This window comes from Sphaerodactylus townsendi, linkage group LG02, assembly GCF_021028975.2.
Source record: "Sphaerodactylus townsendi isolate TG3544 linkage group LG02, MPM_Stown_v2.3, whole genome shotgun sequence".
In the NCBI taxonomy this organism is placed as follows: Eukaryota; Metazoa; Chordata; class Lepidosauria; order Squamata; family Sphaerodactylidae; genus Sphaerodactylus; species Sphaerodactylus townsendi.
In genome coordinates this window covers 129,173,580-129,198,535 of record NC_059426.1, presented here as the reverse complement: position 1 = coordinate 129,198,535, position 24,956 = coordinate 129,173,580, and the positions used below count along the sequence as shown (strand labels likewise).

Genomic DNA, 24,956 nt, shown 5'->3' with positions numbered 1-24,956 from the left:
ACTTGGGTGCTGTGTGGTTTCTGGGCTGTATGGCCGTGTTCTAGCAGCATTCTCTCCTGACGTTTCGCCTGCATCTGTGGCTGGCATCTTCAGATGATCCTCTGATGCAGGCGAAATGTCAGGAGAGAATGCTGCTAGAACACGGCCATACAGCCTGGAAACTACACAGCACCCAAAGTTAACAGTATTTTTTCAGGATTACTTTTTTCTGGCCACCATGGCAACAAGAATTGCCATTGAATGTACCTACAATTACCTGGTCTCTGCATTTATAAAACATTTCTAGGCTACCTTTCCATATAATAATATTGTGAGGTTATTTACATTAAAAACAATATATAAAATAATATGTTTTTTTAAAAACAACAACAATAAAGTAATGAAAGCAAGAGCTAACAAATAATAAAGCTGGAGATGTAAAAAATCCCCACATAAATCTTGCCATTTCTGTTACCACAAAAACCATGTGAAAAAGAATTCTGAAATGTAGAGCACAGAGACCATCTGAGGTTCCTCTGCATTTGTCCGTGTGAGCACATGCCTCAGAAAGGACATTGCATGAACCATCCCTTAGCAAAGGTGGAGGAAGAAGACTGTGACACTTCTCACCTACTGAAAGTCTAACTCTTTGTGGTGACTGATGTGTTATTCAGCGTTTAGCACCACCGTTTCTAATGCATCTGCCCAAAGAGTATGATATTACTCACCGAGCCTCTGACTAGCTGGAGATCCAGAAAAAGATACTTAATTAAGGCTTTTAAAGCTTGCAGAATGCAAACATTATGTGAGCAGAATCTTTGAGAAAACAGTGAACAGCCCTTTAATTATTTTGGTCAAACCCCAAGATGAATTACACTTAGCGCTGCAATGTTAAATTATTAATTGACCCCATTAATTGATTATACTTCTGTGAATAAATAAAAAAAATACAGCCCAATTAATTAAACAACAGTCTGCTCAATGGCTTATTGTTGCGGTAATGTAGATAGGAAGACTTTCCAGCTTGTGATCCACCACTGGCCTGTGATCCACCAGACTGCAGAGAGTAGCAAAGTCTCCCAGAAAAAGATTCCTTCTGCCCTTCACTCTATATTCTGGAATTTGTTTCAAACAGATAGGCTGCTACTGTTCATCAGAACCACCTTGACCAGTTTCCCAGACAATGCAAAGCCTTGGAATGTTGTATCCCTAGTTTCCCCATCTCTCAGCTTCATCAATGATAACCAATTATTATCAGTGTGGGAACTATCATTTGGGGTTCCATAGGGTGCAATCCTATTCCACAAACTCTTCAATCTCTCTGAACAAAATCCTTTGAAGTTTTGGGATTGTCTGTCATCAATATGCAGATAATACTCTGCTCTAAATATTCTCATCTAAATCTGCTGATGATGAGACAGAGGGCCTGAATCACTGCCTAGTAGTTGATGTTTAAATGGCTAACTGTGTATAAATGGAAACTAAGCCCTGAAAAGACAGAGGAAATGCAGTGTTCCCCATTTTCGATGGGGTTCATCAGGCTCTTGCTGACTCCTTTAAGGGCCTTGGGATTATACTGGATCTAACATTACTGCTGAGAAGCTAGTTACCGTAGCTGGAAAAAATGTCAAATTGGTCTAGTTAGGAAGGTGGCCCATATGGGTGATGTGGCCAATTGGATCCACGCCATGGTAACACTGAAACTAGACTACTGCAATATAGACATCTCTTCAAAGTCAGTTTGGAGACTCCAGCTGGTACAAAATTCCGCAGCTTGACTATCTTCGGGTGCCAGATGGAGCATGCTTATTACTCCCGTTTTGCAGCCACCCGGATCATTGCAAGGTACTACCTGTCACATACAAACTCCTTTGTGTCTTTGGTCCTTCATATATGTGGGACTACCCCTGTCCCTATGCTTCACCCTGACATCTTTGCTCATCTGAGCAGGGCCTTCTGCAGGTGCCACACTGCAAAGAAGCAAAACCAACAACTGCAGGTGTGTTCTTTGTTGTGGTCCCCACCTTATGGAATGGGCTGCATGATGATGTTAGGAAGGCTCCCACCCTGCTAGCTTTCTACAAACACAAAAAAGTGAATTATTCAAGAGGGCCTTTTACACAGGATATAGAGCTGCACTGTAACAATGTGGTTCAGCAAGAAACTTCGGGTGAAGGGCTAGGGACTGTATACAGTCCTACTGTGTATAATTTGTTCTATCTGTTACTGTGAGTTGATTTCTACTATGCCATTTTTGCTTCAAGGCTGTTACCGTAAATCTATTAGTAAATTTTACAGAATTTTCACTCGTCAGTTCTTCTGTGTAAAAGTAATCCATTCTCAGTTGTTTAGAAGCTTTTTGATACAGTCTCTGAGTGGCTTTGGAGGAGAGCCGTTGTCTCTTTGTTTACAATTGTGTCTCCATGAATTATGAGCTTTAAATTATATTTTAAAGCTAGAATCCAAAAGTTTTTAACAGGCAAAAAGCCTCACAAAAACAGGAAAGAGACTTCTCAACTTATCAGTTCACCAGCAATTAGCAATTACTTGATTCTAAGCAACATAGACTTCAGGCCTGGTATCAAAGCTTGGGAATGTAAATAAAGAAGACAGTTCAGTCTGAGTTCAGCTGTCAGTAATTATTGTTAAAAAGGTCCCGAAACTATCATACCGACTACAAACAATCAAAAATGCTCAGGCTTTTTACAGTTTCTGGAGGAGGAAAGCTTACAACTCACTGTTACGCCACAGTTGCCATCTTTTCTCTTTGTCCCGTTGGGTACATTTAAGCTACTGATAAAGTACAACGTGTTTTCCAAAATATCTCCTAACAATTGCTTTGCTTTAAGCTAGTCCACAAAAATAACATAATTTTTTCTGTTGAATAGAAAACTTTAAAGTGTTTGATATAGTTCCCTTTCTTTCCTCTGGTGCTAACGCTATAATGCCCTCCAGTGGCTGGCTGAAACTAAATGTTTTTAATACAGATTTTTTAAAATAGAAGCATGCTATCAGCCTTCAGTGATTGTCTTATATTGAGCTGATTTCATAGATAATCAGGTTAAATAAAAGTCGTTTTCAGGCAATTTTCTCAGCAATTAATACAAGGTATCGTCAATCATTTGTAAAATGTAGAATACCGTAAAGAGAATGAGAAACACCTCATCCATTTGAGCGATTACTTTGTAGCATGTTACCCAGACCAGAATTTTAGAGCACAAAACATAATAACGTCTACCTACTGATCAATCGCTTGACATTTTCTTGTAACAGTTTAATTTGCCACACAGTCTAATAACAAAGACATTGAACTGTGCAGTCTGAAGAGCCAATGTACTCCAATACAGCACTGTCAATTGAAATGCAATACTAAACAGAGTTAAACCTTTCTAAATTAATTGTAATCAATCAGCCAATTACAAGGATGTAACATTGTTTAGGATTATATTGTCAGACACTTTCAGATTTTTATTCTCTTGGCTTGAGAAGGAGTGAACATGTTCCTGTGATGAAATGACTCACACCACAGCTAACTGTGTAAAAAATTGAAAAATTGAAGGTTAATGCTTAATTTACCTTCTCCCAAGGCTCTAAGGTTAACCTTAAAATCACCTTCAAAACTAGTCAAGTAGATAACATTTTTCTAGTCAGTTTACAGCCTTCTTGGATAAGAGCAGGGCAATTCCTTGGTTAATATAAGTAACTCACTGGCAGTGAACTGATGGGAATCTCTTAGAGAACCGACAAATAATTTTCTATAGGTAGAAACTGGTACTTTATGTACTCTAGATAAAGCAGGTATTGTGCTTTGTGAGAAGGGAGAAATGAAAGTGTTGTACCCTATCAAGGCACTGACTTCATTAGACTTAAAGAGGGTACTCAACTTAAGACTGCACTATCACAATCAGCGTAACAGGAAAAATCAGAAATCTGTCCATTTTAGGATGATTGTGCCTCCCTAAAGTATCAGTGTGGTGTAGTGGTTAAGAGCAGCTGACTCTAACCTGGAGAAGCAGGTCTGATTCCCCCCTCCTCCACATGAAGCTTGCTGGGTGGCCTTGGACCAGTCACAATTCTCATAAAACTCTCTCAGCCCAAGTAGAGGCAGGCAATGGAAAATCACCTCCAAATGTCTCTTGCTTTAAAAATCCTATGAGGTTGCCATAAGTCAACTGTGACTTGATGGCACACATACACACAAGATTTAGAAAGGATGGATAATAGCAATTATTAATTCTTTTGGCTCTTTGTTCAATAGTTGTTAGACAACTTTTGCTCAGCCATGGACTTTTCCTTTTTGTAACCAATTAGTCATTATAAGTAAGGTCATTCCCACCCCCTTTTTATGCATCCAGTTTTTCACTGGTCTGCGGTACACGGGTACCACATTAAAAATATATTTATTTATTTATTTATTTATTTATTTTATTAGATTTTGGGCAGCCCCATCCTCGGAGACTCTGGAAGCGGTGTGTACAAACATGTAAACAATACAGTTGAATAACAATTAAAATAACATATAAAAACAGCAATAAAATCTCCTAGTACATTTATCAAATACAGACCTAAGTCAAAATTAAATTAAAATTCAAGATATAAATTAGTTAGTTGGCGTCTAGCGTCTCGATCAAATAAAATCCCTCCTCTCCCTACGATAAAGGGAGGCATGTAATGGTAGAGTCACAGTGATGGATTTACAGCCCAGATGTTAGGGGCGATATCGGAGCACTATTGGCGGCTGGATCCTCCGAAGGCGTCAGTGGAACAGCTCCGTCTTACCCAGGCCCCGCTGAACTCTACAAGGTCCCTTGAGAACCGGACTTAACTGGAGGAAGAGCCCGCAGGCGAGGCCGCCAGGGCTGTAAGCTGACCTAGCCGATGTGGAGGCCAACCGCGTTGTCGAAGGACCAGGGGACCACCAAGTAGAATTGGCCTCCGCCGATCGGAGAGGCCGCCTAGGGACATATGGGGTGACGCGGTCTCGAAGATACGATGGCCCCAGGCCGCGAATGGCCTTAAAGGTCAACACCAACACCTTGAAAATGATCCGGAACTCTACTGGAAGCCAATATCTGTTGTGATTAATTATCTGATGGTCTGCATCATTACTGGTGACTAATACTAAACTGTGTTCCGCTCTCCAGAGCACCTTTAAAAGGTTTCTTAATTTTTTGAAGTTAGGTTAAGGTATTTCCAGCTGGGGAGCTGTGTTGTTCTGTAGCAGCAAAATAACACAGGAGGCTAGTAGCACCGTAAAGACATTAAAAAGTATTCCAGTTTAAGCATTCATTATCTGGAAGGATTTTGAATTAATTGCTTGAAATAGTGAAGTTCATGGGTAGTAAACAGATATTTTCAAACATGTTTTAGTTATCTGGGGCAGGAAAAGAAACATTTACACAACTTAGAGTTTCTTGAAGGAAGGATTTAAAGGGGGGGCAAATGAAGATTGTACACATGTATGTTTAATGATAATCTGCAAAGTGAACTGGAAACTTTCTATTGAAACTGCTTCTGTACTTTATTGAAGTGAGGTTAAGAATATGAAGCCATCGCTAGCCGGGATGAGGTTTCATCAGGCGTATTATTCTTTGAATATGTTGTCTAGTTGTTGTGAAGAGTGATTTGGATTACATTGCTTACTACCGCATCACACCAGTTTTGCCATGTGATTTAGTTGTATGGACGGCCACCGATGTCCTTCTTGAGGTGTGGATTCTTGCTCATGAACAATCCTCTGGACCCCACCCTAGCAACTAGGAGGGGATGATGGACGAAAGGTTTGTTCAATTTGATTCAGTTGTATGCCGACTTTCTCCCCATTGGGGACCAATAACGGCTCACACCATTCTCCTCTCTCCCATCTGATCTTCACACACACACCTCGAGCCTTGCCCTCCCAGCCCCTGGGGATGTCAGGAGCTGACCTGCAGGGAGGCCGGGGGCGGGACTCTGCCCCCCAAAGCCCTGCCCCCGAGCACAGGGAGGCGGGGGGGGGGGTGCCTGGAGAAAGTGTTTCTTTATCAATACATCATTGATTACATCACTTTGTGGTGTCATATTTTGAGAAGAAACTTCAATCTATCCCTTTACATGCACATTCATGTAATTCATACCAGTTCACAGGTTGTATGTACTAAAAGAGCTGGGCTTTTCATATGCAGGGGTGGACAGTTACTGGAGTAATGAGCTACCCCGGGCAACCTGAGGGCAGACCTATCACCCCAATAGAATAACAGCCAGCTACTGAAGGCCAGGCTGATGCCATGAAACAATAAACAATTCACACTATTATGATCTTAACATAGGAAGAAGTGAGGAGATGCTATCCATAGCAGAGGCTGGAGACCCTGGGATGTATCCTTGGAATATTATGACATATTGTAAAATCTACAGCCTGCAATCCACCATTTGGAGCGTATAACCAGGTCTCCTTTATTGCCAGGTGTAACGAACTTGCCCCACCCTGAAGGGCTGGCATACAGCAGGCCTAGTTAAGAAGGCCTTAGCAACAGCCAGAGTAAAGAAAAAGGCTCCACAAGCAAAGAACCCACCTGATTGGTTGGAAAAGGTCCAATAACGTTTGGCCAGAGCTAGGGGGAGCTAGTGTGCTTACAGCACTTAGAGTGAGGACAGTTCTAATCAGAGTCTGACAGAGAGACAGATAATCCGAGGACTGAAGATCAGTCAGAGTTTGGGGTCTGAAACTGACAGTTGAGAGAGAGAAGGATTCTGACTCAGCTGTGTTAGCTGTCAGGATCCAGATAACTCTACGAGCGGAGGAGGCTTGCTTGCTGGGGAGGGTGGAGGCCACTGAGGCTGGTGGAAAGGACCTGCCGGCCAGAGGCTTGTCAGTAGACCAGACCCAGGAGTCTGTCCTGCCCAGTTCAACACCAGTCTTGGGAGGCCCAGTCCAGTGGCAGTTTGGCCAGTTTGGGACAGTGGGAGAGGGAGGCTTGTATGCCATAATCTCACAGGGCATAGACTGGGTGTGTGTTGATTCAGTGGGGTGAGGTACAGCAAAAGACTAGTGTCTGTCAGTAAAGGAGGTTGATATTTTAAAGAAAAACCTTTCTCTCAAGAAGAGATACACCTGCATGTGTCAGTGTGTGTGTGAAACTGAAGTAACATCTTAACCTCTCTGAAACCATCAAGCGTTAGTACCTCTCTGAGCCAGTTTTAAAGAAGCCTTTCTTTTGTTTTAAAAATAAATTTCAATTACCATGTTCAAATTCCCTCGTGCCTGTGAGAGTCTCTCTGTATGTGTGTGTCTTTAGAGTGGGTGACTGGCTAGAAACCCCAGCCATTAGGAGTTCCCTCCAAAACAGTTAAAGGGACTCTGAAGTAATTTCCCCTCAAGTCAGAGTGGGAGAGAGGTGGGAATCTTTAAAGCCTTGGTGACTAGTAACAGTGTGGGGTTCTCTAGTTATCTGAATTAAATGGTGGCAGCTAAAAAAATTAATTAAAAGGAAGGTTCCTGAAAACAGCTACTAGGAATCCTTTCTACCAGAAGTTTCGATGTGTTACAGCAGGCAATGAAGGCCGCTTTCTTCCAGGCCAGGTGCTTGGAGTTTGTGAGTAAGGATCTTCTTAGAAAGAATAACACTACACCAGCCTAACTAAGATTGTTATCTAAATTAACTGCTTCCTATAAATAACCATTTCAAAGTCTACCATTCTAACTGCATTTGCATCCTTATAGCCTCAATGTTAAAAAAATCCATTTCTTTTTCTAAATCAAGTTATCCTTAAGGGTTAGATATCAAACTATATTATTCTACCAAAATCATTTATCCTAAAAATAAGAAAAATGAAATCGTTTTCTAAAATGCTCTCTTGCCTTCAGATTAGCTTCTGTACACGGCCTTGCACAATGTTTCACACTTCCACATGATCTCTGTGTTTCAGACTATATCCTTGGAAAGCTAAAACTAGTTCACAGAAACGTAAAAGCACATTTTTAATCTGATTGTGGTGATGGAGACATATTGGAAAATATACATGGAAGTAACCTTTGGGGACTGTAATTATGCTTAGTATATTTATTTATTTGTTTGCCTGTGAAAATTTCAAAGGAATTCACTAGCATAGTCATGGGTCTTTTAATGTAGCATTAAATGAACCAGACCGGAAACTACTGTCATTTTGGTTTAGTCAGTTTCATTTCGCTGTGAGATTCGGGGCTAAGGGAGAGGCTTGTATAGAGATAAGTCGGAATATGGAGCGAAGCAAATCACCAAGGTTTCCCACAGGTATTCGTTGCCTAACCCTAATAGATGCGTTTTCTCTTTCCGACGTGTGCTTGCCATCGCGTGCACACTGTCATGCACACCACAGCTTTTTTCTTCAAGGGATTGTGTAACAATATGAATGTACAGCATTGGATGCCTGTAGTGGAGGGGGAACAGGAAGATGAAGAACGAACTGTGAAGAATTTTAAACACGAGTAGCAGTTTTTGCAAACGGGGAGGGCTGGATCTGTGGATGAGAGAGGGGAACCAAACGGCAAGGTATCAGGGGGTGGGGGCCTATTTGAGTGGGGCACCGGAAAGCTGCGTGGGGGGCGGGACTTGTGGCCTGTGGGAGCAGCAATGAAGGAGCTGGCGCAGGATCTGAAAATGGAGTGCGATATTCTGGACGTGCTGGAGGCTTTAGGGTGAGCTGCTGGGAGAGAGCAAGCTGCAGCGTGAGGCGCGGGGAGGAGAGGCTCCGTGGGGGGCGGTGGGTAGAAGGAGAGCTTATGATGCTCCTTCACTCCGATTCCTCTCTTGGGCTACCCAGAAAGAGGTGTCTCTTGGGCTACCCAGAAAGGCGGACTTGACCAGTCTCCTTTTCTTCGCTAGCCCGTTCAATGCCTCTGCACTCTTCCCCTGTTCTCTTCCGTTCTTAGCACCAAACGTCAACCCCCCCTCCCCCCCCCCCCCCCCGTGAAATCCTGAAGAGGTCCGCTGCCCTCTTTGGCCTGCCTACACAAATACCTACACAAATACAATGCGCAATCTTACACAGCTTTGTTTAGAAGTCCACCTCTTTCAGTGGAGAAGAGTGGTTATGGTTGCAATGTTAGATGTAGTCTGGTTGGGATGTGTTGATAAGGTAATGCAAGATGAACTCGTGACATCCCCAGATCCTGCTCAATGCAACCCCAGATCTTCTTTATCAGAAATTGGGAGTAAAATTATCTCAACCAAATTGCTGTGACCCTTTTTTTAAAATTAAGTCAAAGAATGAAATCCAATTATGAAACAGTGAATATTTTTGTATACTGACTGTGTATAAGTGTTTGATTACACAATATTATATTCACTCAGCTAGCTGTTGATTTGCTCCTGTTGTTGCAGACTTTATCCCAAATATATACTAATAAACTATTCGCTCTCTCCCTTTTGTAGTTGATCTTGCAGTTTATTTTTGTGAGATTGCTGTCTTGTCACTGTGAATGCCCTCCAAATGCTTTCTTCTGTGAGATTAAGTTTATGAGAAATTAATATTAGTTTTTCTTTTTTAAAAAAAGATGTATTTTCATTATAAATATAAGCAGATAACATATTTTCTTAACACTGAATGAGTGTAAGAGAATCCTCACTGGATCAGACTAATGGTTAATCTAGTCCAGTGGCCAGTCAGATGCTACGATAATGCAGGACAGAGAGACCAAAGTTCCCAGTTTTTGCCCACTAGTACTGCTATTCAGAGGATTACTGTCTCTAAACATGGAGGTTCCATTTACACATTGTGGTTGGTAGCCATTGCTGGACTTAGAATCCATACATTTGTCTAATTCTCTTTTAAAACCAACAGAGCTTGTACCATTGTACCAACAGAGCTTGTACCATCTTGTAATGTATCTTAGAATTTAGAAGTTATGCATTATTTTATAAAACTTTGTCATGTCCCCCCATAGCTGTCTGTTTTCTAAACTAAAAAGCCTGAACTGCCTTGGGCTTTCTTTGTAAAGATGTTTTCCCCAGTGGGCTCTAACTGTTAGGTAAGGATTTTGTTCATGTCAGACCTTAGTGCCCTCATAGATGTTTATGAAATTATTCATGAGGTGGAGAGATTTTTTCTTTGTTTTCCATGACACTAGAACTTCAGGATGGGCAAGAATTTAATTCACTCCACAAGTGATTAACAGTAACATCACAAGTGGGGTTACACTCTTCTTGGGACTTCAAATTGTGGGCTTCATTGTCAGTGAGGATAATGAGGACAAGCAAAGATGGCTTTACTGGCATATTACATGGATTTACAGGGGATCGATCCATCAATGGCTTCTAGCCGTGATGTCTTAAGGAAACAGTCACATTCAGAGGCAACATCTGGATGAGGCCTAATAAACATTTGTTGTATAATTCAGAGGCTTATCTCCCCTCCCCATACCGTTAATCTGAGAAATTGTACCTCAATTTTTTTTTCTATTGGTGCACAGGACAGTGCCTCTGAATTTCCTATGCACGAATGACCCCAGGGTTGTGCTTACCTACATTCACATAGTGTACGAGCAACCAGTTCTTTGTGATTGTTATAATTTCTGCTATTCTGGCCATTCCAAAAAAAGTCAGTTGTCATTGCAGCAGTTGTGTGGAATCAATCATGTGTGCGCTGATTTAGATCACACATTACTTGCCCATGTTCTCACAGATATTCACAGGTAACATATTTGCTGTTACACCATATGTGAATCAGTTTTAGCAAACCCAACAAGAAGATAATCCAAGGTAAAAAGATTTCAGCTTTAATATTCAGTACTGTAGTCCAGATAGGAACACCTGTCATTCCAGTATAGGTGAGAATTCACTTTCTGAATTTTTGAATTTTCTGCTTTTTGGTTATCGCAATTCAGTAGTGATTTTTCTCTCTCTCAGGTATTAGAACTGCCATGTGCACATGGAATTCTTCCATTCATTTCAATAGAAGAAGTAGGTCCATGTGCAGACCCTCTCCCTCCACTGAACTTCACAGGAAGGTTAGCTGCATAGTGCCCATTTCATACACAATCCAAAAGCGAATAAAGGTTTGAGTTAAAAGAATGCTCAGTTGGGAGTCCACTTCCCCTGACCCAGTGTAGTGGTGTGATGTTTGCAAATGCATGTATGGCATGTGCTTTATGCTTTGAGCTACACACAGTATTTACTTGAAAGGAAAGCGATCCTAAATGTAAGATGCCCACTTAAAAGGTTATACCTCCTCCTCACAAGATTACTGGACAAAACCGTAACTTGTACGTGAAAGTAAGATGACCCTTTCTCTCGTTTCTTTTCATGACATACTTGGGGAAACAAACTAGGTTTGCATATGAGTAAATACCAGTTAAAAATCTTGTAGTGCAGTATGCGGAATTACACACTTCTAACTAATTGCATTGTTAAGCGCATATCTAAAAATGTAAACTTCTAGATGCCCATTGGAAGTATTTAGAAATATTTCTGGCTTTAATGTTATAGTAAAAAGCTGACAAGGTGAATCCATACTTTTGTACCTGTTATAGTCAAGATGCTAATAAACCTGATTTAATTTATTTGGGAGGCTAATAATCAGTGTATTAAGTAAACAATTGGCATAATAGAAGTACTGAATGAGATCTTTACAAACCCTTTTTTAAGAAGCAAAATTATGTTCAAACACTTTTAAATTAGATGCTACTTGTCTACATATTGCACATATTTGTTGTCACCAAACATCTCCATATTGAAGTTCTGTTTATATTAAACACTGAAAAATGGGTAAACAAAAAGGATTGTTTAGAAGTCGCATTCACAACTCATGCCTGGATATTAAGTATCAATGCAGTTTATTTTTGAATGCTAAAATAGTTAAGAATTACAACATAATTGCCAACCAAACATTTTTTCCTGCTTTTGAAAACTGATGCCATTATTGATTAAATGGTAGGTCTTGTATTCTGTGTTTGCTCCCTTAGATACAAAGGTCCTCTTTTGGATGAAGATGCTCTTAATAAAGCAGCAGAAAGCGGGCTGGCTTCAGAAGACTTCTGTGAACTTTGCATTTGGTTAAGTTCCCAAATACAGTCGTTGTGTGGCCTGGAAGAGGGCCTTTCATCGACAGCCGGTAATTCCATGTAGTTTAATGGAATCAATGATGGTGTTTGGTGTTTATAATAATTTTGAGCAGGACAGTTCTAGATTCTTGTAGTAGCCTGAATGCTATCCCAAATCCTTGTTTCAGGAGCTGAGAAAGATTTTCTAGTGATGCAACGATGCTAGCACTAAGAAGGAGCTGCAATAGTATCAGCAAGCTTTTTCTCTTGATGAACACACTCTTTAACAGACAGTGAATAATCCAGATCTTCTTTTCCTGCCTATCTCTATTTTCTCTTAGTGAATGGAGTGCAACACATTTCCTCTTCACAACATGCACACATCTATCATTAAACACCACACACCGCTAATCCCAGGAAAATAATATAATGCTAGAAAACCTAGCCTGGCCTGCAGTGGAACAGTAGAGGCCTTTTGAGGGAACAAAGGATGTTTGATTTTCTAGTGGTGGACAGTGAAGTTGTGTCACAGCTGACTTATGGCAACCTTAGAGGTGTAGCTAGGGAAAATGTGGAGCCCGTGTCACCAAAATCTGGAGGGGCCCCCCCCGTAGTTTTTAGCTCTTAGTTTGTTTTTTGTATTTTTTAGTGTTTTTCAGTTTTCTGCCTGCAAGGGGCAGTTTTTAGGCTAGCAGCGTTTGGTGTTTAACTCAATCATAATGAAAAATTCAGCTTCTGTTTCCAAAATGGAAACAGTTAAAAAAAAAATAGTTAACTGGAACTATTTTTTTTTAACTGTTTCCATTTTGGAAATAAGAAAATTGCACTGAGCAGCAAAGAAGCCCAGAGACTTGTGAAGTTTGTAACTGAATATGTCTGTTAACGGAAAAAGCTGTCTTTTTGCAGTTTTGTCATCTGAATGTAGGGAGTCAAATTATACCTCAAAAATAGTTTGGGGTGGAGGGCTCAGCAAGAGCTGAACCTTTATTAAAATATTTGTATCCTAGCTTTCTCCGAGTACTCAAGATGGCTAACAAGATTAATAGATGCAAATTGCAATAAAACCATGCCGTAGATCCACATGTGGAAATCCTTCCATCCCTGTAAATGCTCAATTGGATTCAAGCCAATGCAAATAACATCAAAACCAAGAGCCAGCCTAAAGAACAACTACAGTACAATGCTTCCTACAGCCCTCCTAAAGGGACGATTACTAACAGACTCCAGCTAAAACCTTCCAACATGAGATCAGTCTTCCGGCTTTTTGAAAAGAGGAAGCAAAGGAGCCCTTGCTAGACTTCTGCACAGACTAAGTGAAGTGACAGAATATCTTTGAATGGGCCAAAGAGGAATGGATCAATTAGCAGGAATGACCAGATGAGTATAGCTGCACATGGGTTCATAACAGGAAATGTGGTCCTTTAAAAAGAAGGTCCCACGCAGGCCATGATGGGCTTTCAAGATAAAAACCTGTAGCATAAGTTGGCAGCCTGTGAAGATTTTGCATGTTTGAAGCCAAAAGATGAGCTGTTTGTGTAGCTACCAGTGTCCCTCCAGCCATGTGAGAGGAGGAATACAAATAAGAATTTTAGCCAATCAGATGAATGTATAATCTTATTTTTAATGTGGATTATTATGCGGCGTAGTGGCTAAGAGCAGCAGTGGCATAGTGGCTAAGAGCAGGTGCATTATTATGTGGCGTAGTGGCTAAGAGCACTGGCTAAGAGCAGGTGCATTCTGATCTGGAGGAACCAGGTTTCATTCCCAGCTCTGCCACTTGAGTTGTGGAGGCTTATCTGGGGAATTCAGATTAGCCTGTACACTCCCACACACGCCAGCTGGGTGACCTTGGGCTAGTCACAGCTTCTCGGAGCTCTCTCAACCCCACCTACCTCACAGGGTGTTTGTTGTGGGGGGAAAGGGCAAGGAGATTGAAAGCCCCTTTGAGTCTCCTGCAGGAGAGAAAGGGGGGATATAAATCCAAACTCTTCTTCTTCTTCTAAGGTAGGTGGGTCCAAGACCGCTCATAGCCTTAAAGGTTTTTTATTCCACTGCAAGGGGGGAGCTCCCATTCATTGGAGGGGCTGGCCAGAGCAGCGAGGCAGGAAAAATGGCCTTATTCTGCTGCCGAAGTGTTTTCATGGCAGCAGAAGCCACCGGAGCAACAGAGGGGCATTCAAAAAGATCCTCAACCTTTGAGGTTCTGGAAAGTCCCAGAGCAAAGCCACTGCTGCAGGGTGGCTCCAGGGCAACCTCGCAGCAGATACTCTGCAGCGCCAGGAGCTGTGTAAAACTCCCCATCGCACCAGGGCATTCCCCGTGCAAAATCAGCTTTGGACAACCTTTCTCAGCGGTTTCATGTAAATGACAGATAGCAGGAGAATAGAAGTCTGAAAGCAGCAAGCAAGAGAAGTTGCCTGATCAGCATTCGTCAACAGGAACTCTGGTTGAGGGTAGATTGGCTCTTCTCCCCTACGAAGTAACAATGGAGACAGGGTATTTTACCCCTGGGAGGAGCATTCTAGTAAAGAAGTCAAAGGTAGCTGGATCCAGTTTTCCCAGTCCTCCTGAACAAGTCAATCCATTGTGTACTTATATTATTGTACAGTATACAGACTACAGATTAGTGCTTGTGTACCAGGTGCCTTTCTCTTCTTGCCTGGAAGCACTCTTTGGTGCTTTCTGTACCATTTCAAGCTATCAAGTTTAGATCATAGGTGTCAAACTCGTGCCTCTCCAGATGTTATGGACTACAATTCCCATCACCCACTGCCAGCATCATGCTGGCAGGGGATGATGGGACCAGAAAACTAAGTGAGTCCCATAACATCTGGAGGGGCATGAAGTTCCCGCAATGCTTTTAGATGTAGGGATGCTCGGCAAGGTCTGTTCATGGGCGGTATTTCTGTTGTGGCTTTCGCAGGATTTGGTATAATGGCATCAACGCCTTTGTCGAGATTCTGGTGGTCTGCTTCCCAAGTCAATGCAGAAAGAGTAGCTCGGGACTGAAATTTATTCCATCCTATGAGTAGACAATTCAACTGACCAACATCTAGAAAATGTGGTACAATCGCCTATCAATTCACTGAAACCGTTTTGCAATAATACATTTCATAAGATCAAAGTCAAGCTCTTTTTCTGAGCTGGTTCAAAACCAAACGTTCCAGCTAAGTTCAAAGTCGTTGAACCCGTTTTGAAATTCATTTTTAAAGTTAATGTCTGAATCATCGCCAAACTGATTTCCTCTCTCTTTGTTGTTTTGAAAGATGGCAAAGATGTTGAAAGTTTACAGCTGGAGATGAGCGGCTTTTTAAAAGAACTGGCCTGTCCTTATTCCACACTTATATCAGGAGAAATTAAAGACCGATTAAAGAAGAAAGAAGATTGTCTTAAAGTCCTATGTAAGTTAGCAGAGTGTTTTACTTACAGCACCAACCTGGGGGCGGGGACACAAAGAGCTCACTTTTCTTGGCATCTGATTTTATGTTTTGAAGCAGTATTCAAGTTGGGGTGTAGCTACCCCCTTTTATATAGGAACCTGGGTGGAGTGCTTTCTGATTCCAACAGTACACCCCAAAACAGATTTATTTCTTTGATGTCAGTAGCTTTGGAAGGGTCTCGCTATGCTTAGAAAGCCAGTGTAGTGGTTAAGAGCAGAGGATTCTAATCTGGAAAAGCAGGTTCAATTTCCCGCTCTTCCACATGAAGCTTGCTGGGTGAACTTGGGTTAGTGCAAAAGATATATAATGAGCCAGAGACAGTATCTGATTTACAGAAGGGAAAAGAACCTGTCTGGCTCTAGTGCAAACTTTAAAACTCTATTTTTAATGAAAATAACTAAAACATTTATATAACCTTTATCACAGAGACTTGATAGAATTGTATTTGGGATCCCCTGAGTGTGTATTATTCATTGTTTTGTTGTTGTTATTTATAATATGTATACTTTGTTGTCGATTAAGAGTTGTGGTTTTGTTATATGAATGTTTTAATTATTTTCATTAAAAATAGAGTTTTAAAGTTCGCACTGGAGCCAGACAGGTTCTTTGACCTTGGGTTAGTCACAGTTCTCTCAGAATTCTCTCAGCCCACTCAGAGATAGGCAATGGCAAACCATCTCTGAAGTCTGTTTGCCTTGAAAACCCTGCAGGGTTTTAACAGTGACTTGACAGCTCTTTACACACACACAACTTTGCCTTGCACTACAGATATTTTTTCTTTTTGCCACTGACATGGTGACCCTGTAGGGTTTTCAAAGCAAGAGACATTCAGAGGTGGTTTGCCATTTGCTTTCTTTGTGTAGTAACTCTGGTTTTCCTTAATGGCCTCACATCCAAATACTAAGCAGGTTTGACTCGCATAGCTACCATCACTGAAAATTCTGGGTCTAGTTCCCACTGCTTCATTCCCCCTTTACGTGTTTCGGTGGAGAAAGGTTAATATAAACTGGACTTGGCTTATTTGGTGGCCATTTCTGCAGCTGTGGCTGCTGGCAAGCAAGCACTCATGTGCCCAGTCTGAGTCGGATTGACCTTTCTTCCATAATAATGTGCCTGCATTCATCTTTACACAGTAGGATGTGTTAGTGTAAGCTTATCTAATGTATTGGAGGGAAAGGTGGATGACCTTAAATGTGGATTTCTTAGCACGGGCTCACTATAATTATTGGTGCTGATTTTAAACAAAGGACTGTACATCAAAAACATTTTCATGGTAAATTTATTCTAATTTAAAAACAATGATAATAGTTTAAACAGAATGCGTTGTCCTTGCATTTTCTTGGGGTCTTTTAAAAATAAATTTTCACTTTTATACCCCACCCAGACTGGCTACAGCATTAGTTTTGCTTGTTTTTCACTTAAACCCAAACACATTTTTCTCCTATGGTTTCTTAGGTACTTTTATGTCTCATTTCCCAACCCCTCCCCACCCCCTTACTAGTATTTATGAGTACAGAACTTCAGGCTTTGCAAGTCTTGCATTTCAAACAGCGCAAAGGTTCTCGTTTGGCAAAGAATAATGAAATTCATCAAGAGCTCCAAATGATCTGTGATGCGTTGGGTCTTCCAAAATCTTCTGACATTCCAGCCTTGTTAAGCAATGCAGAAGCAAAGGTACAGTGTGCATTTTCTTCTATAACATCTACATTTAAAAAATCTTATTACGTGGTAACAGTAAACAAAAATTCTCATATTTAAAGTGATTCGGAGCTTTACAACTTAGTATGAGCTTCTTTGCTGTGGAATGTTGTATGACAGTGAGAACAAGAAATATAGCAAAAGTGTTTTTAACAGTTCTTTCATAGAAATAGAGAAGATTGTCATGAAATATTTGGACGAATTAGTGGTTTTATGTATGTCTTCTTCTTTTTTAGGTTAAGGATGTTTTATCAAAAATTCCAAATAGATGTGTGGGTAAACCTCTGTTCAAAACACCTCTGAATACAGATCAAACGGTAACATCTCTTTTAACATTACTAATTTGTATTTAGGGTATTTAATGTATGCTTAATTGCTATTCTTTGCGTTTGGATTAAAGTTTACATAAGAACATAAGAACATAGGACAAGCCAGCTGGATCAGACCAAAGTCCATCTAGTCCAGCTCTCTGCTACTCGCAGTGGCCCACCAGGTGCCTTTGGGAGCTCACATGTAGGATGTGAACGCAATGGCCTTCTGCGGCTGTTGCTCCCGATCACCTGGTCTGTTAAGGCATTTGCAATCTCAGATCAAAGAGGATCAAGATTGGTAGCCATAAATCGACTTCTCCATAAATCTGTCCAAGCCCCTTTTAAAGCTATCCAGGTTAGTGGCCATCACCACCTCCTGTGGCAGCATATTCCAAACACCAATCACACGTTGCGTGAAGAAGTGTTTCCTTTTATTAGTCCTAATTCTTCCCCCCCAGCATTTTCAATGAATGCCCCCTGGTTCTAGTATTGTGAGAAAGAGAGAAAAATTTCTCTCTGTCAACATTTTCTACCCCATGCATAATTTTGTCGACTTCAATCATATCCCCCCTCAGCCGCCTCCTCTCCAAACTAAAGAGTCCCAAACGCTGCAGCCTCTCCTCATAGGGAAGGTGCTCCAGTCCCTCAATCATCCTTGTTGCCCTTCTCTGCACTTTTTCTATCTCCTCCATATCCTTTTTTGAGATGCGGCGACCAGAACTGGACACAGTACTCCAAGTGCGGTCGCACCACTGCTTTATATAAGGGCATGACAATCTTTGCAGTTTTATTATCAATTCCTTTTCTAATGATCCCCAGCATAGAGTTTGCCTTTTTCACAGCTGCCATGCATTGAGTTGACATTCCCATGGAACTATCAACTAAGACGCCCAAATCCCTTTCCTGGTCTGTGACTGATAGCACTGACCCCTGTAGCGTGTATGTGAAGTTTGGATTTTTTGCCCCTATGTGCATCACTTTACATTTTGCTACATTGAACTGCATTTGCCATTTCTGAGCCCACTCACCTAATTTATCAAGGTCCGCTTGGAGCTCTTCACAATCCTTTGTGGTTCTCACCACCCTACATAATTTGGTATCATCTGCAAACTTGGCCACCACGCTACCCACCCCTACTTCCAGGTCATTTATGAATAGGTTAAAGAGCACTGGTCCCAAAACGGATCCTTGGGGGACACCACTCCCGACATCTCTGCATTGTGAGAACTTCCCATTTACACCCACTCTTTGTTTCCTGTTTCTCAACCAGTTTTTAATCCATAGGAGGACTTCCCCTCTTATTCCTTCATTGCTGAGTTTTCTCAACAGTCTCTGGTGAGGAACTTTGTCAAAAGCCTTTTGGAAATCCAAGTAGACAATGTCCACCGGTTCACCCCTGTCCACATGCCTGTTTACACCCTCAAAGAACTCTAGTAAGTTTGTAAGACAGGATTTGCCTCTGCAAAAGCCATGCTGACTCTTTCTCAGCAGGTCTTGCTTTTCTACATGTTTTATAATTTTATCTTTAATGATAGATTCTTTAATGATATCTTTAATGATAATTTACCAGGAACAGATGTCAAACTGACTGGCCTGTAATTTCCCGGGTCCCCCCTAGATCCTTTCTTAAAGATTGGTGTGACATTGGCCATCTTCCAGTCTTCAGGGATGGAGGCTGATTTCAGGGATAAGTTGCCTATTAAAGTGAGAAGATCAGCCATTTCACGCTTGAGCTCTTTAAGAACTCTTGGGTGAATGCAATCTGGGCCAGGGGATTTGGTAACATTTAGTTTATCAATGGCTGCCAGAACTTCTTCCTTGTCTACCACTATCTTCGCTAGTTCCTCGGATTCGCCTCCTAAGAAGCTTGGTTCAGGTGCAGGAATGTTCCTCACCTCCTCTTGGGTGAAGACAGATGCAAAGAATTCATTCAGCTTCTCTGCAATCTCCCTGCCATCTTTTAGCACACCCTTTGTTCCTTTGTCATCTAACGGGCCTACCGCTTCCCTTGCTGGCTTCCTGCTTTTGATGTACTTGAAGAACTGTTTGTTGCTGGTCTTGATGTTCGCAGCCATGCGTTCCTCATAATCCTTTTTTGCCTCCCTTACAGCTAACTTGCTTCTCTTTTGCCACCATTTGTGTTCCCTCTCATATTCTTCAACAGCCAAACTGGACTTCCATTTTCTAAAAGACATTTTCTTTTTTCTGATAATTTCCTCAACCTCTCTTGTTAACCAGTTTAATGTATTCTTTGTACTCTTTCAAATCAGCTTGGGTACTTATATCCTTGTATAGGTAAAACAACATGGTTCTTGAGTTGCAAAGCACATTGTATGTTCAGTTGACTTTCACATTTTGTAAGGCTATTGAATCATTTTTCCTCTGATACTGTAGGAAAGATTGGAAAAGATCAATGACGCCCTTTGCAGTGAATATGAATGTCGTCGTCGTATGTTAATGAAGCGATTAGATGTAACTATACAGTCTTTTGGGTGGTCTGATAGAGCAAAGGTATGTATGCGGTATTGTTTACTGCCTGTGGTTGAGATTCCTGAAATCTTTAAACAGTTTTACTTTGCAGAAATACTAATAAAGTTCCCCTCAGCAGCTCTGTTATGAGAAAATGGTAACTGTAAGAGTCTGAGCGGTATCTATGACTCTATTCTACTAGCACCTCTATGTGTTGACAGCTGTATTCAGTGGTGGAATTCAAATAATTTAACAACCGGTTCCAGTGTTGGGATTAAAATAATTTAACAACTGGTGGTATACAAGCACCATTTTAGCAACCAGTTCTGCTGAAGTGGTGCGAACCTGCTGAATCCTACCACTGGCTGTATCCCAAGTTTCATTCTGTCAGTAAAAGGAGTATTGATGGGGGTGCGGGTTTCTAGACCTACTTTTGAGGTTGGGAAATTCCTCAAGATTTGAGGGGTAAAGCCTAGGGAGAGTGGAGTTTGAGGAGGGGAGGAACTTCAGATGACTGTAATGCCATAGAACCTACCTACCAAAGCAAACATTTTCTCCAGGGAAACTAGGGTTGCCAACCTGCAGGTGAGGTCTAGAAATCACCTGGAATTACAACTGCTCTACAGGTGACAGAGCTCAGCTTAGGAAATTCTTAGAGATTTTGTGATCAAGTCTGAGGTGGGAAGGGTTTGGGGCAGTGGTGTACCGCTAATGGGGACATGGGGTATCCCATGTTCCTGGGCGCATGCAGTTTTGTCATGTATCCCATGACATGCACCCAAGCTGCAGGCTGTGGCGCCCTGCCCCCCTCCCAGCCTTTCTGCAGGCCAGCTTCTGCCCTCCCAGACCTTGGGGAGAGCAGGATTTGGGCTGAAAAGAGGGGCAGAGCTCCACTGCAGGCGGTGGTGCCTGCTTGGGCCACCTGCCATTGCACCCCGCCCTACCAGGCTCCCTGCAAGCCAGCTTCTGCCCTCCCCTGGCCCTGGGAGAGCAGGAGTCGGGCTTAAGGGAGGGGCAAGGCTCTGCGGCAGGCGGCGAGACTGCAGGCTGGCTTCTGCCCTCCCGCCCTGAGCCCCCCTCCCCCAACCTTCCTGCTGGCTCCCATAAGTGGGGTGTGGGGAATGCCTCTGGGCACCATTTAGGCCCGGTACACCACTGGTTGGGGGAGATTTCCTCTTAATATAATGCCATAGAGTACATTTCAGTTGTAATTCTGGGATATATCCAAATCCTACCTGGAGGTGGCAACCACAGACCTGACAGCAGCTGCTCAGTGACTTGATACCGTCTCGCTTCCGTGACTCAACTAGGCATTGACTGCTTGCCACTTTTCAACTCAGTGTGGTGTATCAGAGATTCAGAATAAGGTCTCGGAGACCCAGGCTTAATTCCAATCTTGTTGAGGAAGCTCACTAGATGTTTTGGGGCAGTCATGTAGTTTTAGCTTAATCTACCTCACAGGGTTGTTGTGCAGATAAAAAGGAGGAGAGGAGAATAATGCAAGCTGCTTTGGTCCCCACTGTGGAGAAAAGTGGGGGTAAAAGTAATAAATATAGCTTAAGCATTTAAAAGGTAGGTTGGTGACTGACTGAGAAGGAGAGACTGAGGCAGGAAATAGGAAATGGTATTGCAGTTGCCAGGAGAGTTGAAAGGGAAAATAGTGTGGGGAGAGGGATACAAGGGAAAGTGAGGTGCGACCCGCACTAGTTCTTACAGTTCCCCACTTATGCTTTACAGTTGTGGAAATATTGTCTTTTTAGGCGAAAACAGATGATATCGCAAGGATTTATCAACCCAAGCGTTATGGACTGGCTCCTAAAGCAACTATTTCATTAGCCCATCTTCTGGCTGCTCGAGAAGACTTATCAAAGATCACAAGAACAAGCAGTGGGATTACACGGGAGAAGACAGTTTGTGCCATCAATAGAGTATGTTTTTTTCTGCAACAGCTCTATTTGTTTTCTTGAATTGGCCTATTACCAACCCTAATTGTTTGCGAGTATGAAACTGAGGCAATACACAAGCTTGTCACAAATAATGTGTGAAATGGCCTGAATTAGAAAGAGAACTCTGTCTTGTACAACCTTTCTGTGGAATCTCAAGGCACCAGTTTCTTTCTGCTGCTTTACATTAAGTACTCCACAGCTGTTGATATTTTCTTTTCTTGCACAAACTGATGTCTGCCTGGTGCACCCATTATGATTCTATTGCCAAAGAATTGTATGACAGTCTTTTTTTAAAATCTTTCTTTCGTTAATTTAGAACACTGAGTGAATATTGTTTATGGACAATGTGACTTCTGTTACTTCAGAGTAGTACATTGGTAGCTGTGAACATAATAAAAATTTTACTTATCCCTTGTGAAAGAATGTCATACTAATGTTTAGTGGGCCAATATGACCTGATTAAACTGTTTTGTTTACAGGTCTTGATGGGCAGAGTACCAGACCGTGGAGGCAGACCGACAGAAATTGAGCCACCACCTCCTGAAATGCCTCCCTGGCAGAAGAGACAAGATGGTGGTGGGAGAGGAGGGGGTGGAGGAAGAGGCGGTTGGGGAGGGAGGGGGGGAGGGAGGGGAGGAGGGGGTGGCTGGGGAGGAGGGGGAACGGGTAGAGGAGGAGGGGGTGGCTGGGGAGGAGGGGGTGGCAATTGGAGGGGAGGAGGTAGTTTTCAAGGGAGGGGTGATTACAGTGGAAGAGGAGGATACAGTGGGAGAGGTGGATATGGGGAGTCCTACGGTGGCAGGGGAAACAGACAATATTAATATAAATGATATTATTTACTTCGAGCAGGATAAATTATAGCCGGGTTCACAGCATGACATTTGAACCTCATAAACCTCTTGCAGATAAATTGCTATTCACTATAACAACTTGGCTTATGAAAATTTTCTACCTACATGGGACTTCTGTTTCTGACATTCTTTGTTTTCAAATTGTCCACCTGTACAGTTGTCTCTCATGACTGCATAGATGTGCTTGGAAACCCCCAGGGTAGAGACTTCCATTGTCATGTATGTGCATTAAAAGGGGCATATATGAACTTGATCTCCTGTGACAGCTGAGGATGTAAGGCATGTGCAGTTTTCTATGCATAAGTGATAGCTCTATAGAAAATGTGTCATGTGTGAAGTTGCCTTCATTATTTAGTCACATGAAACTCTGACCAGTCAAAGAAGCCATTGTTTGTTTTTTAGTTGCTTTGACACTCTGTGTGTACCTTTGAGTATTTGGATTTTACGTAAAAAATACTTTGCAGAAATATGAATGGAAAAATTGATTTTCGTTTACATGTTTAGGTCTCATGATAGTGAGAATATAAAGAATATTGTAGGAAGCCTTCTATGCTGGAATCCATCTCCAGTCTTCTCAAAGATGCTCGTGGAAAAGTAGAAAGGACTATAATTTCACTAACTAGATGTATATTTCTAATTAAAAACAGGTTTCCATGAAAGTTCAGGAACTAGAAGTCCCTACTATTAGTATGTATCTTCATAGTTGCTGCAATAATAGCCAGTCTGGACAGAGCAAAATATCTGCTTATTTGGTATTCCATAAAATTTACTCCAGGATCCTGTGCCAGAAAATGTCCATACAAATAGCATTTAATCTGCTTATGTTACACTCTGGCAGGTGAAACAGTCTGTCCAGAAGGAAGTCAGGATCAATCTATGTGCATGTACGTGGGTAGATGGGCCCAGCCCTGGTTGTAAATCTTCTCTTTCTCCCAACTAACCTTATCCTTTACCACTGCAAGGAATTCCAACTTTTGCATCTAAAGGGCAGGGGGCTGTTCGACAAAGATGATCTTAGGAAAGATAAATGGAGGGTTTTTCTTGGGAGTTCGTAACCTGCTCTCAAATTCACTTTTAGAAAAAAAATCTGATTTTATATGTTCCTTAAGTAACACTTCTGCCTGCGATAGACTTGTTTTTTAAGCTAATGTTATATGAAAATAGGTAATTTGGCTGTACCCAAACAGAAAGTAAAGGCTAAGAGACCTGTATTTGTTCTTAAATGTCTACATAAATTACTTTTTATAAAAGCATTCCCTGTCTTTCCTGAAATAAGAGACTTGGGGTGTCATTAAAAATGAGTGTCTGTAGCCATTCAAAACAGCTGGCAGTCTTGGAGCTTGTGTTTTTAACTTCTACAGAATGCAATAAGTCATTTTTGGAACACTTCTGTAAATCAGTTTTTAGATATATTTTAAACCTGAATTTTGTGAACCAGGATAGTGCATTTTTTGACAGTTTATAGTTTAATGTAAATAGTTGGTGTTGTGGAAAATTTATTTTTATGTTTGAACTCTTTCTTTTAAAACATGTCTGCATACATGGAACATCCATCCAAATTCTGCTTTTTAACTACCAACAAAAAAGGTTTCAACAAGCGTGTTTTTTAAGAAATGTTTGTTTATATTTGTGAGCACTGATAAATAAAGTACTGTAAAACTAACATCTTTTTCAGTGTATTTATCGAATTGGACTTCATTTGATACATTAGGAGCACTGGATGCTTTCTTAAAATGGCTTCAGTAGCCTTAGAAAGTTGCAACTCTTATTAGGAGTATACTGCTATATGTTCTAAGTAATGCTGTATATTTATATCTCACCTTTCCTTGTGGTTCAAGGTAACGTACAATAAAAGGATAAAAATATTTTCAGTTAAAAACAGAATGAACTAACAACCCCTTCAGTCTCTCCTTCCTCCCCCTTAAAAAGATGTGTGCCATTCAAACCTCTTCAAAAGCACTGGGAAACAAACACATCTTCCAGTGTCTCCTGAAGATTTCCAAGGAACCCGCCCCTCCAGGGAGCCCATTCTAAAGAGCAGGATGCACAATGGAAGATGCCGGGGCTCTCGCTGATGCTAGATAGGTCCCCCTCAGAGATATAGCTGCCTGAAGACTGTGCTTGGCGCACAGAAAGTGACGGTTCAAGTATGTGGGTCTCAGATTGTGAAAGGCTTTAAAGGTTACACATGGTTACGCATTTGAATAACACTGAATCAACAGCTCCAAAAGTTATCCAGGCAGAGTCAAATAACCAAAGCCCAA

The 24,956-nt window shown here is 41.6% G+C and overlaps 1 protein-coding gene across 1 annotated transcript; it reads left to right on the top strand.

The window, feature by feature from the left end:
- Positions 1-8,543: 8,543 nt before the first annotated feature.
- Positions 8,544-24,355, top strand: FAM98B (family with sequence similarity 98 member B). Its single transcript, XM_048486395.1, has 8 exons — positions 8,544-8,635; positions 11,900-12,048; positions 15,244-15,378; positions 16,919-17,091; positions 17,352-17,432; positions 19,821-19,937; positions 21,656-21,823; positions 22,321-24,355. The coding sequence occupies exons 1-8, from the start codon at positions 8,571-8,573 to the stop codon at positions 22,660-22,662; spliced, it is 1,230 nt and encodes a 409-aa protein (XP_048342352.1). The 5' UTR covers positions 8,544-8,570; the 3' UTR covers positions 22,663-24,355.
- The last annotated feature ends 601 nt before the right edge of the window (positions 24,356-24,956 follow it).